Source organism: Parasteatoda tepidariorum, chromosome 7, assembly GCF_043381705.1.
Source record: "Parasteatoda tepidariorum isolate YZ-2023 chromosome 7, CAS_Ptep_4.0, whole genome shotgun sequence".
NCBI lineage: Eukaryota > Metazoa > Arthropoda > Arachnida > Araneae > Theridiidae > Parasteatoda > Parasteatoda tepidariorum.
Window position 1 is genome coordinate 798,714 of NC_092210.1, and position 12,592 is coordinate 811,305.

Consider the following 12,592-nt stretch of genomic DNA (forward strand, 5'->3'; position numbering starts at 1 on the left):
AAATTTCTTTATTTTCCGTCCTATATATTTTTCTGCAAACCTTCGAAATTTAAAGTTTCTAAGTTTTATAGACTTACAGCAGCGAAACAAAATATCAGGTAAAGCAAAAAAATGATAGATACAATATTCCGAGTAATTAGGTTATAACTTTATTAAAATTATAGAAACGCTTTGGGAAAACTACATTTGAAAATTGAATTGAAAAGCAAATAAAAAAATACGATTCGCTAAAAAATGAAGAAAATTGCGATCGCCGCATGGCCATCACAGGTTACCCTTTGGAAAAATGGTTGTTGTCAAATTTTTTTTGGGAAAAAAAAACTTTATTGTGTTTTCATCTTGGACTTCTTTAACTGTTAATCCTGAACTGCTCGGTACACAATTTCGCAGACATATTTTAATGCAGCTCAGACTCATTCTGTTTAAATTCTTTTGAGGACTGAATAGACATTGAACAGCCAATCGAGATTAATATTAACGTTTTTGGATTGGTACAATGGTGTTTGATGGAGATTGCAAGCTGCATCATACACCCGTTTCGGATTCACAAGTTCATACACGAAATATGATTTGAAAGCTAGGCGTTTTTTCAATTTTACTCAAATAGTGAATGAATTATTTATATTGCGCGGAAGACAGTTTACGGTCTTGTGCAAGTTATTGGGTACGTTGACAATGGATCCTTTTATCCCTAACTGGTGATCAACACCCAGTTCTCGTATTTGCATGAAAGGGGTTCGGAGAGTCACCATTCTCTCTTCGGTAGGGTTCAATTCTCTCAACCACTTTGGTACTTTTGTGAGGGACCGGCTTCATGCTTGCGTTTGCGAACGAAATCTTTTCGCTTTTCCGTTTGTGCGTAACTCTTAAGATATTCCCGTCTACGCTCTTTGGCTTTTGCTTTTTCAGCCTCGGTAAGCTTAGGCCTTGGCATCAATTTTCTTGTTTCAACTCTAACTTATGAGACCGTGTCAATCAGTTTGGACCCTCTTTATGTGTGATATTCTCCTGAATTAGTATTGAAAATGATCCAGTTTGAACTGCAGGTAAGAATTTCTGATTCTTAATTAAAACAATAAAAACAAAAACATAGTTTATATGATGAAATTCTCTTTTATTCACAACTCAAGAAGTATTTATGGGATCTCTCTGGTCCCATATCTCAAAAATAAAAATGCATAACAAAATTTAAAGTGAAAAAAAGAATTATAAAAAAAATATCAAACAGCAGCGGTCGCCATAGCATCACATGCGCACTGTTTACTATTACTCTTGATTATTGTAGTTGAAAAGTGAGGAAGTCATGAAATCCAAACCAAGGCCCATTTTGCCAATGGGTAAAAAAATCATAAAGAGCTTAAAATTGCAATAATTTTCGAACAAATTAAAATTTCAAAAAAAGAAAACAAACTCTGTGCTAAGTTTAGAAGAAATGTGATTCTTTCAGCATACCAAAAGTCTACTCTGTAGTTCCATTTCTGCGACGTATAGAGCGGTCCGTGTTGTATATTTTCCAACGAGTTTAACACTTAATAATTCTCGATCATAATTTTTTTTATTCCATTATAATCGCAGTACACTTATCAACACACCATAGTAGATAGAAAGTTTTAAATTTTATAGTTTCTGCTCAGCAAAACAAAATGTAACGTAAAAGTTAAATTTCCAAAACAGGGTTGGCAACGGACCTTACAATGTTTTAATGTAGAGGGAAATATGTAAAATTATTTTAAGCAACTAGTTCTAAATAGATAATTTTGATACGGAAACGTTATGAAATTTCAATTAGGTTTTTAAGTATTTTTATATCTATGTTTTGCAGCATTGTACGTAAACAAACACATTTGAATAAAATTTAAGTTTTTATCTAAGCAGAGAAAATATAAGGGAAAATTTTTTCTCTTTATGGATGAACTTCTTCGTCGTATCAAAAAGTAAGCAACCACTACACTTTGTATTGAAAAATATGCAAAATAATTTGAAGTTTGAGTTTTCAGGCATGAGGCTAATTTGAGTTCTCAGGCATGCATTATTCAAAAATGGCTACTCTGTTTTCACAGTTTCTTATAAATTTGATTCACATCAGAAATGGCTACTAAAATATTTATGGAAATATATTTATAATTTATGTTTCGAAAAAATATTTAATTTTTTAGATTTTAAAGGTGAGCATTTAAAAGACCATAAAAAAATCATAAATATGATTTAATTAGATCGTTAAAAACTTGTTCATCTGATAAACACTCTTCATGTAATATTATAATAATTATTTTTTTAAATGTTTTTAATGTTACATTTTATGGTAAAAATAATGAAGCAAATACTTTTTTTGTGTAAGGATGTTATTGTTAAAAATGCATAATGAAATTAATATTAACAATCCTTCTAATTGAGTTCAAGCTATTACAAATGATTTTTGTTGTATACTTGTTAATACATTCTAAATATAATATTTTTAAATTTAAAATTTTAAAATTATATGACAAATAAAAGCATTTTTGGAGGATATTTATTTGGATGATTAATATTTAAAAAAATGATTATTTGCACTTTAATAGTCAGATTTTTATCTAATTTTCTTTTACGAAGTATGCAATTTTTAAAAAAATAAAAACAATAGCTTATGGGAACTTTCAACCAACTGTGTTTTGTATGGATCCCTGTGGGGAGTGAAAAATTGACTATTTCAACCTTCATCTATCAAAAGGTACCACGAGATAAAATTAACATGTCTTATATACTATTGGCATTTAATACTTGTAGTGGCACATTACTCCCCTTCCATAATTTTATCCGTGATAGAATTCGATGGACCACTAGTTGATTAGTCCTCTTTATATATATTTTTTTCGCTCATTATCTATATATAGTTTTTTTGTCTCTATATTCTTTCTTATTTCTTGTCATTGGCCAGGAGAATAGTATTTACTTCACCGGATTTTTGAGCGATATTTTTCGAGCAAATCAACTGTTCAATGTGGACCATCCATCGATGTCACCAGTGCACAGCGGGCCAGCATCCAAGGTTTCGTGGCCAAAATTAGTATTTTGATAAAATTTGTTTCAAAATTTGTATTTAGGGGTTTTTATGTGCAGGTTAATTGAATTCATAGTTGAAATTTTGAAATACACTAAAAATACCCGAAAGACAAACAAAAGGGAGGCTGAAATATGGCGAGCAAAAATAAAAAAATAATATTGAACCTTTAAATAATTAAATATAGCAGTGGAAATATAATAATTTTCGTAATTTTATATTAAAAATGAAAAGCATATTATATTTTCGAATAATATCTATAATAACAATTTCTTAAAGCAATTAATTTTTTATTAATATATAAAAAAATATAGCTTTAAATTAGTAAAACAATGTTCGGTCATAAAAATTAAGCAACATAATCAAGAAATTATTTATTCGTTGATTGTTTAACATAAGAAATGAAATATTTCACTGTTTTTGCTATCAAAAACATAAAAAAATGTTATTATAATGCGATATTTAAGTAACCAACATTCAATCTCCATCATCTTCGTCTTCAGAAGCTGTTAACTCCATATTATCTGTCCAATTTTCTACTCCATCTTCATCTAGCAATTCAGTATCGCAATTTGTTTGTGGAATTTTAGGCAAATCCAATACAGCTATCACCTCAGGAGAAAAAATTTCTTTTTTTTTGCTTTGAAACTCGCTCCTGCAAATCCATACTCGATAAAATGGGGTCTGAACAATCCATTGCACGATTAAAAATATCTTGTAGTGTTGCACGACTACTATATTGTCTACTATGATGTGCTCTGAAACTTTTTTAGCTTTTATTATTTCCCTCTGAGGCTTCTTCTGCTAATACACCTATTGGCAATGTACATGATCGAATGACTTCACTACTGTGAATCAAAATTTTGTGCAATGTAGCTGACATTGGAAACCATGGATATAAAAAAACATAAAGCTTAGCAGTTGCTAAACAATATCGTTCAAGGGAATCTGGATTAATGGGTAAATGACAAGATAGAGACACTAAAATGTTTTTCAAATGGCACAATAATTTCTTATTGATACCGAGACAAGCAGCAAGTTTTTCAGGATCATGAAATGCTCTGCGAGCGGTATTGCCATCGTTTGTGTTCCCAAAACCACCAACTTTGGGTTTGTCGACTTTCAAGCCCAGATTTTCCCACAGAATTCGCTGGATGTCTATTTTCTTCTGTGCAAATAACTTTTTATCAATACCAGATCTGACTTGCCATTTTTTAAATTGAATGCGGTAAGAGATGTGCAAGCAACACTCGAATATTCTGATCCAAGCATGTAGAGGACTTAATCCATGTTGCAATGATGATAAACTCGTAGAAAACTTGTCAGTATTGATGCTGGATAGATCATTTAAAGATTTTGGGATAGCATGACAAAACGGGCAAAATTGCATAGATTTCGTGTTTGTTTTTATATTCAAGACCTTGTCATCAATCAAAGTTAAATATAATTTAAAATGCACATGAACAATTTTGTCTTCCAAAGAAATCGTACATTGATCTAAATTCCTTATTTGTTCTTCAAAAGCGACCTTGTTCTGCAGAATAACTTCTTTAGATTCTTTAATAAACTGAAGCTTAATGGGACGACAAAATCTTGTGGATTGAGGTGTTCTATTGTACCATAATATCTCACCATTTTGGTTTGATAGTTGAAGAGGAATTAAAGTAGTTACGAAAAAGTGCTCATCATCTAAGTGATCAATTTCTTCTTTATGTAATTGCTTGTATGAAGAATATCCGCTACTTCCGTCAAAACCCCATGAGCAAAATAATAAAACTTCTGTTTCTGCTGTATTTGCTGTTTTCATGAGTTGAAGAATCACTTCTGACTGATAACTACAAATTCTGCTTACGGTGTGGTTTAATAAACCTTGAAGCGATACTTCTGCAACTGTCTCAGTTATAATGATTGAGCTTGATGGTGGTCTACAAATAGTTTTAGTTTCTCTGACAATATTATAAGCAGGCCAAATATCAACCCCACTTTTTATGCTGCCTAATCTCATATTTGTATACTGAGCTTTAGAAAGTGAATTGTTTAATAAAAAAAGTAAAGCTTCTTCAGGTGTTTTTTTTACTATTAAATTCCTGGGCTCATCAAGCATTTTCCTTGTTTTTGCTGACTGTTCTCGATCTTTTACAATTTTGTCTACAAATTTCGCCATAGCTTTATCTCCCGATTTTTTAGCAGCGTAGCGACACACTTGTAATAATTTATTTGGATCATTTTTAAGTTCTAAACTTACTGTAGCAATTTCTCGCCTCTTCGATCGTTCCGATTTTTCATAAAATTCGAGACTTGGTCTTCCTGGACGTTTTTTCTCGGCAGAAGTAGACGTTAAATCTTCAATCTTGATTCTCAAGCTTCCAACTTTAAAAGCAGATTGCAACCAATTTGAATTTTGTTTGCGAAATCTGTCTTTCATCCGATTTGATGCATCCCATTTTTGTTTGAATTTGCATAACAATGTATTCACAGACTTCGTTAATCTACTTAAGTCATCAGACTCTACCATCTTTATATCTGCATTTCTTTTTTCCATAATATAGTTCAATACTAAATTTGTGCATTGTGACACATAACTGAATCTTCCGTGAACTAAATCTACCAATTCTTGTTTTAAAATTGTAACCTCCAAGTCCGAGTTCATGTTTGTTTAGATCTACCAATGGAAATATTGCATCATTTCTATGCATTTCACCTGTAACTCACCTGTGAAACGTATTTATTCGATACATTTATATACGATAAATTATAAATGATGCTAAATCCGAATGAATTAATAATTAAATCCGAATTGATCCTGATGAATTAATAATTAAATCCGAAATTTAATGAGTTATTTTCACTATAAACATAACATAGTTCGTTTAGAAGAATCAATATCCTCCATTGCATTAGCATAAGATATTAAGGAATTGAAAAACAGAGCCATCTATATAAAAAAAATTGAAACCATTGTGTAAAACAAATATTTCAGACAGTAGGATGCAATTTTTACAATAAATAAACCTCATTTAGAACAATAATAATATTTTATATGAATATCTATACAAAATACCGCAAAAAAATGAAAAAAAGAAAATTTTTGATTTTTGGTATATTTAGTCCACCTTCGCAATATGGGCAAAATGGGGCAGGTTTTTTCGAAAGAAGAAACATCAAAGAAGACAACAAAAAAAAAGTTTAGCTAATTACCTCGTGGAACTTTTTGGAGATAAGTTTCGAAAGTGAGTCAAACATTGTAAAATGTCAAATGATAAAATATAAACTATAAGTTTGTCAAGAGTATTAACTAATTCAGCAAATTGAAAAATTGTACTATATTTTCAGACTAATTACTCTGATAAAAATGTAACAGAAAGGTGAAATTTATATATATATTTCTGAAATATAAATTTAAAAGCTATATTAAAAAAAAATTTTTAACATATTTTTCACTACATTGCACTCTTGTCGGTCCAAAAAGTAAACTAAAATGTTTGGAATGATTATGAATACTTAATTTGGGCGATATTAAAGCTGACTAAACATGTTTTAGTTGAAATTTAATTTTTGACTTTTGGCCAAAATTCAAGGTCTTCTGGCCCACTGTGCAGTGGGGTGAGCGTAATATCGACTTCATCTATCAAAAGTTACTTCGAGATAGAATCTAGTTAACAAGTTCAATATACCAGGAATCGGTATTTAATATTTGTAGTGGTAGTTATGCCGCATTACAAAATTTAGAATTCTTGATATATTGATCTCTCATTAACAACCTATGCAATTTTGTTCAGTCTGATCTATTTTAAAAAATCTTTCCGTTAATAACTTTGAGTACTGTCCCTGGACAAATTATTAGACGCACTGTAAGATTCTACTTAAAATTTTAATTATCAGGTGATACTCTACAGCATAGGTGGGGAACCTGCGGCCTCCGCCAGGCTCTTGTGCGGCCCTTTGCCACCTAGTACAAAATGGTAGAGTTCGTTTTAAAAAACAACTATTGTACATCAACGCCATGACAGTTGCGCGAAAAATCCCGCCAAAGACTGAAAATTCCACAAATTCCTTTACTGAAAATTCCACAATGTTTATGTAATTTACATATCTACAAGAAACGAATAATGTTCTATGTAATATTTATTTGAAAATAAATTAAAATTACAAAATACTATTTACAAAATTTGTTGGTTTCAGATCTCCCGCTTGAGTGTCACACCTTGCTTTGGCTTCTCTGACTCGCATCTCTCAACGCTTCCCTGTTGCGATCTTCAGCAAACTGTAGTTAACAGTGCGTGCTTATAACAGTTGTTGAAGATATTATTTGATATTCGTTTTTTTATTCATCATGTCAAATAGTAAGAGAAGAAAATTAGGTGATGAAAACAGAACATTTAATGTAGAATGGGAGTTAGATTTTTTCTTTACTGCTGAGAAAGATAAAATGATGTGTTTGTTGTGCAATACAGTTTTAAATACTTTAAAAAAAGCGAATGCAAATAAACACTATTTGACTCATAAAGAACATAAATATTTCGCTTTAGAAGGTGAATCACGAAAAGCTGCACTTCAAAAGTTGAAAAATGAGAAGCATCATCAGCAGGCATCTTTTAGTGCCTTTGTAAATCAAAATTCCGCTGCAGTTGCTGTTACGTATAAAATAGCACATATACTTGGAAAAAGGGGCAAACCATTTAGTGACATTGAAATAATTAAAGAATGTATTGTTGAAGCAGTGAGTATGTTAGATCCAAGAAATGTCGACAAATACAAACAATTACCTCTTTCAAGAAGAACTGTAACAGATCGACAGCACGAATTAGCGCAAAATGTAACAGAGCAACTTCATACAATTATACAAAATGAAGATGTTTATTTTTCAATTGCTTTAGATGAAAGCACTGATAAAACAGATTCGGCACAAGTTTTATATTTTATTCGTGCTATAACTAAAGATTTTCAATGTTACGAAGAACTACTTGCGTTGGGTACACTAACTGGAAGAACTCGCGGAGCCGATATTTTCGAAAACTTCAAAGAAGTATGTAATAAATTACAATTGAATGTCAGTAATTTAGTCAGTGTCTGCACCGATGGCGCACCTTCCATGAGAGGCAAAAAAGAAGGATTCGTTGCTTTGTTAAAAAAGGAAAACTTAAACTTGAAAAAATTGATATCATTTCACTGCATTTTGCATCAGCAAAATCTTTGCGCAAAATCTACCATTTTGCAAGACACTCTGGATAGAACCATTGCCATTGTCAACTATATTCGCGTAAATGCAATGCGTCATCGTGAATTTCGGCAGATGCTCTCTTTAGATGAGGAAACGTATAGTGTTGACCTACCATACTACTGCAAGGTTCGCTGGCTATCAACAGGTCAGGTTTTGATAAAAGTTTTGTCTTTACGACGACAAATTTTAAACTTTTATCAAGAACAAGGAAAACAATGTGATCTATCAGATGAAGTATTTCTCAGAAACCTTGCATTTTTGTCTGATATGATGACAAAACAAAACAATTTAAATATTTGCCTGCAAGGTGAAACGAGGTATATTTATGAAATGTGGCAAAAGATCCAAGCGTTTAGAAAAAAATTATCATTTTTCAAAACATTGCTTTGTCGATCGGAAATATCTGCACAACACTTCCCGGAGCTAGCTAAAATGTTAAATGAGCAGAACTGTGAAAATAAAATATTCGATGAATATGTAGGTGTCTTGGATTGTTTAATAGAAGAGTATACTAAAAGATTTTCTGATTTTGACGAGCACACTCCTGCTATGAAACTGGCATTTGAACCACATTTAATAGATATATCCGAGGCTCCTGCAGAACTACAAATGGAGTTAATTGATTTAGGGGAAGATAGTATCATCAAATCCCTTTTTAACGCTAAAAAGGATCCCATAGAAATCTGGAAAAATGCTGTTGAATATCCATGCCTTCGAGAACATGCTCGCCGTTTACTTTCCTGCTTCGGAAGTACCTACTGTTGCGAGACAACATTTTCTCTCATGTCAAAAATAAAAACAAATTTAAGAACGCAAATTACAGATGCACATTTAGAGGATCAATTAAAGCTGTGTGTTACGAAGCTTGATCCAAATATACAATTACTGTCAAACAAAAAACAAAGCCAAATAAGTCACTAACTTAGTGAATAAAAAAATATTTTTTATTGTATTTTTTTATAATATTTTTATATTATTTTATATGTATATTATATTTAAAATTTTGTAGTATTATATTTTATTTTTTCTATATAATGCAATAAATTGTTAAATCTATAGAAAAACTATAATAATTTCACAAAAGTCACTTTCTTAGGTCAATCAGCTTATGCGGCCTCTCTTATTGCTGCCTAATTTAAATGTGGCCTCTAATGGTAAAAAGGTTCCCCACCTCTGCTCTACAGCTTTTACTCCGCTGAAACCAGAATACACTTGTTTATGGTCATGTATAATTTAGTTAACATTGTAATGCAATACGTTGAAATTAAATATAAATAGGAAGTATAGAAAAAAAATATCCTCTATTAGAACCCATTACATGTATGTTTATATTTAAAAGTATTGCCTCGTGCAAAACATGCAATTATTAAAACACTACAGTGCGTCTAATAATTTGATCTAATTATTACAATATACTAAAATAATGCTTGATATAATATATATTCTATATTTATATAATATATCGTCCAATTTAACAAATCATTGAATTTGTATTATATATCGTTTAATTTCACGAATTGATACACGAACGTAACCAAGTGCAAACAGGCTTCAGCAGCGTAAAAAAAATAAAGCTGTAAAATATCACCTGACAATTCAAATTTTAGCATCTTAGAACGCGTCTAATAATTTGGCCAGGGACTGTAATATTGTTAAATCAAAAAGTGCAAGATCATGGAAGTAAAAAGTTATAGAATTATAAAATGTCATTATCCTTGCACTTGAAAACCAGATTATGACAGAAAATGAAAAAAAAGGGAAAAACTAAATTCATATTTGGTTTTCAAACCTTCTACAAATCTTTGTTTTATAAACAAAAATAGAATAAAAAAGGTAAAATCAGTTGGGTTAAGATTTTGAACATTTTTAATTCTGACGTTGGATTACTTGATTGCTCTAATTTGAAAGCTGTTTCAATTTATCAGTATCAAATATCCTTAAAACAAGTCTGATCCCTAAATTTAAAAAAAAAAAAAAAAAAAAAAAAAAAAAAAANAAAAACAAAAAAAAAAAAAAAAAAATTGAAAATCACGCCCCAATTTCAATGAACGAAAATCACATGATATTTTCCATCAGGCAAGCACAATCACATGCCGTAATCGTAAAACACATACGTCAAAACACAGTGGGAAAAAAATAACGTTGTTATCGGTGTGTGGCCTATCGTCGAAAAAGTTTGAAGCTGAAATCAGTAGCTAAACTAGAAAAACATTGAGTTGTTTTAAATTGTTGTCCCATGAATTATAACCGTCGTAGAACACCCGACCGCCAATGATCAACTCCGCATCCTTGAAATTTTGAGCTCAGTCCAAAAGACAAGGGAACTTCTGGATCACGTATTTTGAGAGCTTTGCCTTCGTGGAGGACTTCTTGATAGAATTAACCCTGCATTTGCATTACATGGAGAGGAAAACCACGAAAATCTCCCACGGTTAGTCTGATTACAAGGAGATTCTGACCCATGATCCGTATACCACTGAGGATATATTTTACGTCAGAATTGTGGTCGGTGCAAGCTGGGTGCGGAATTCTTATCGATCAGCTGGGATTCTAAGCCGTTTCACCTGATTGGAAGGCGAACGCTCTATTCCCTGCGCCACCACGGCTCAAACGAAGCATATTGCACAACTTTATCGATTTATTAATCATACAAGCAATGCATTTATTTCTTTTATATTAAATCCAATTAAAGTCTAAAACAGACTTTTAAGCCGTGAGGTATGAAAATAATTGTTTTACTCGTATATTGAAGAAACTATATCAATATGGAATTTCAGATACATCTTCTTTTCCCGTATGAATAGCATCATACAACATTTAAACTATATTATTTTTGTTCCGGCTCTGTCCCATGAATTGTGGATCTATTTGTTAATAAGGACATAATTAACATTTTGCATCGGCCAATGTAAATTTATATATGCATAATAAATATGCAGCCAGCTTGAAAGATACCTATTTTATCTGAATAGTAAATCATTTATTACAAACTGAAAGTTGAAAGAAGGTAAATTATAAACTATCAAACAATGCTGACAAATGCTGACAATATATTTCCAAACGCTGACAACTATATATAGTCAGATACTGGCAGTTTAAAATATAATAAACCGTTTATAAATATTAATGATTACTTTATTACGAAATAAATCTTGAAAAAGAATAAATTATCAATATTAAAATGTGGAATAATGCCCAGATACTGATTATATATATATATCAACAATATATATCCAGATACTGATAATATATATGGCCAGCCATTGATAATTCGCAGACTGTTTACAAATATGAATTAATAAAAAATAAATGTTGTTAAATGGTAAGTGATCAAAGAGAAGGGGGGAATAATAATAAATTATCGACTAAGTATTTTTAAAAACAAAATGCCAATGAAATTTAAACAAGAGTTGTAACATTTCTTTCTCTTCGACATGAAAGCATTGTTCAACAATACGCTTTTGAATCTACCCTTTAATAGAAATACACAAACGATAAGGAAAAAAAATATCTCTGCATAAATGAAGCTCAGCCCTTGTACGAACAATGGAGGCTACTGACAATTTTTCCGAATTCTTTTTATACCAGACTCATGTTTCCGAAGGCGCTTTTAACGGGAAAATTGTTGATTTTATTATCAATGAAAGTTTCAGTTTTATGTTTCCAAATTAGATTTCATCTTTAAAGGTCATTCTCGAGAAAGAGTTCCTTTTATTCAATTTATTCTTCTTTCAATACCTTTATTTTTATCAAAACACTTAATAAAGCCTCCCGATTGCGCATAGCAGCAGCTTATTTTAAATGTTCCAAAATGTCTTCATTTGTGTCGATAAATACAGTACAGAATATATATATATATAAGAAGAGAGTGAAATGATAACACATAGCCATTCACAGAAGACTTGCGGTTAGTAACGAACAAAACAGTCAATCAAAATTGAGAACGCATGAGTGTGAAAAAGTAATAATTTTTAATAATGCTATCTGCTGCATTGTTACAACTAAACTTACTACCTAAAGTTTGTTGAAATTTTTATTTTGTTTTGAGTATCTCTAATGATTGTTACATTGTTGTCCATGCATTTTTATTGACCGGAAAACCACGTAGTAGGACTAGTTTTTTCTCATTCTTTTCCAATTTGTTTTGGTTGTCATCAGCATAAAACTAATATAAGTCGTAAAGATATTGTTTTTCTATAAAGATTTTTGTATCCCTAATTTAAAGTTATTTTCCTTACAGCTACTATTCGCGATCGCAACGAACTATAGGGGGCGTTGTTGTATGAGACTAATACCTGCGATTTCTATGGACTAACTTTAGCTCCAAACATTTC

General features: G+C 31.1%; 1 protein-coding gene across 1 annotated transcript; it reads left to right on the plus strand.

The window, feature by feature from the left end:
• The first annotated feature begins 7,370 nt into the window (after window positions 1-7,370).
• LOC122271128 (general transcription factor II-I repeat domain-containing protein 2B-like) lies at window positions 7,371-9,179 on the plus strand. Its single transcript, XM_043051297.1, has one exon. The coding sequence runs from the start codon at window positions 7,371-7,373 to the stop codon at window positions 9,177-9,179; it is 1,809 nt and encodes a 602-aa protein (XP_042907231.1).
• Window positions 9,180-12,592: the final 3,413 nt, after the last annotated feature.

Excerpts from the sequence above, each read along its gene's own strand:
- LOC122271128 (XM_043051297.1), top strand. The coding sequence starts at position 7,371 with ATGTCAAATAGTAAGAGAAGAAAATTAGGTGATGAAAACAGAACATTT.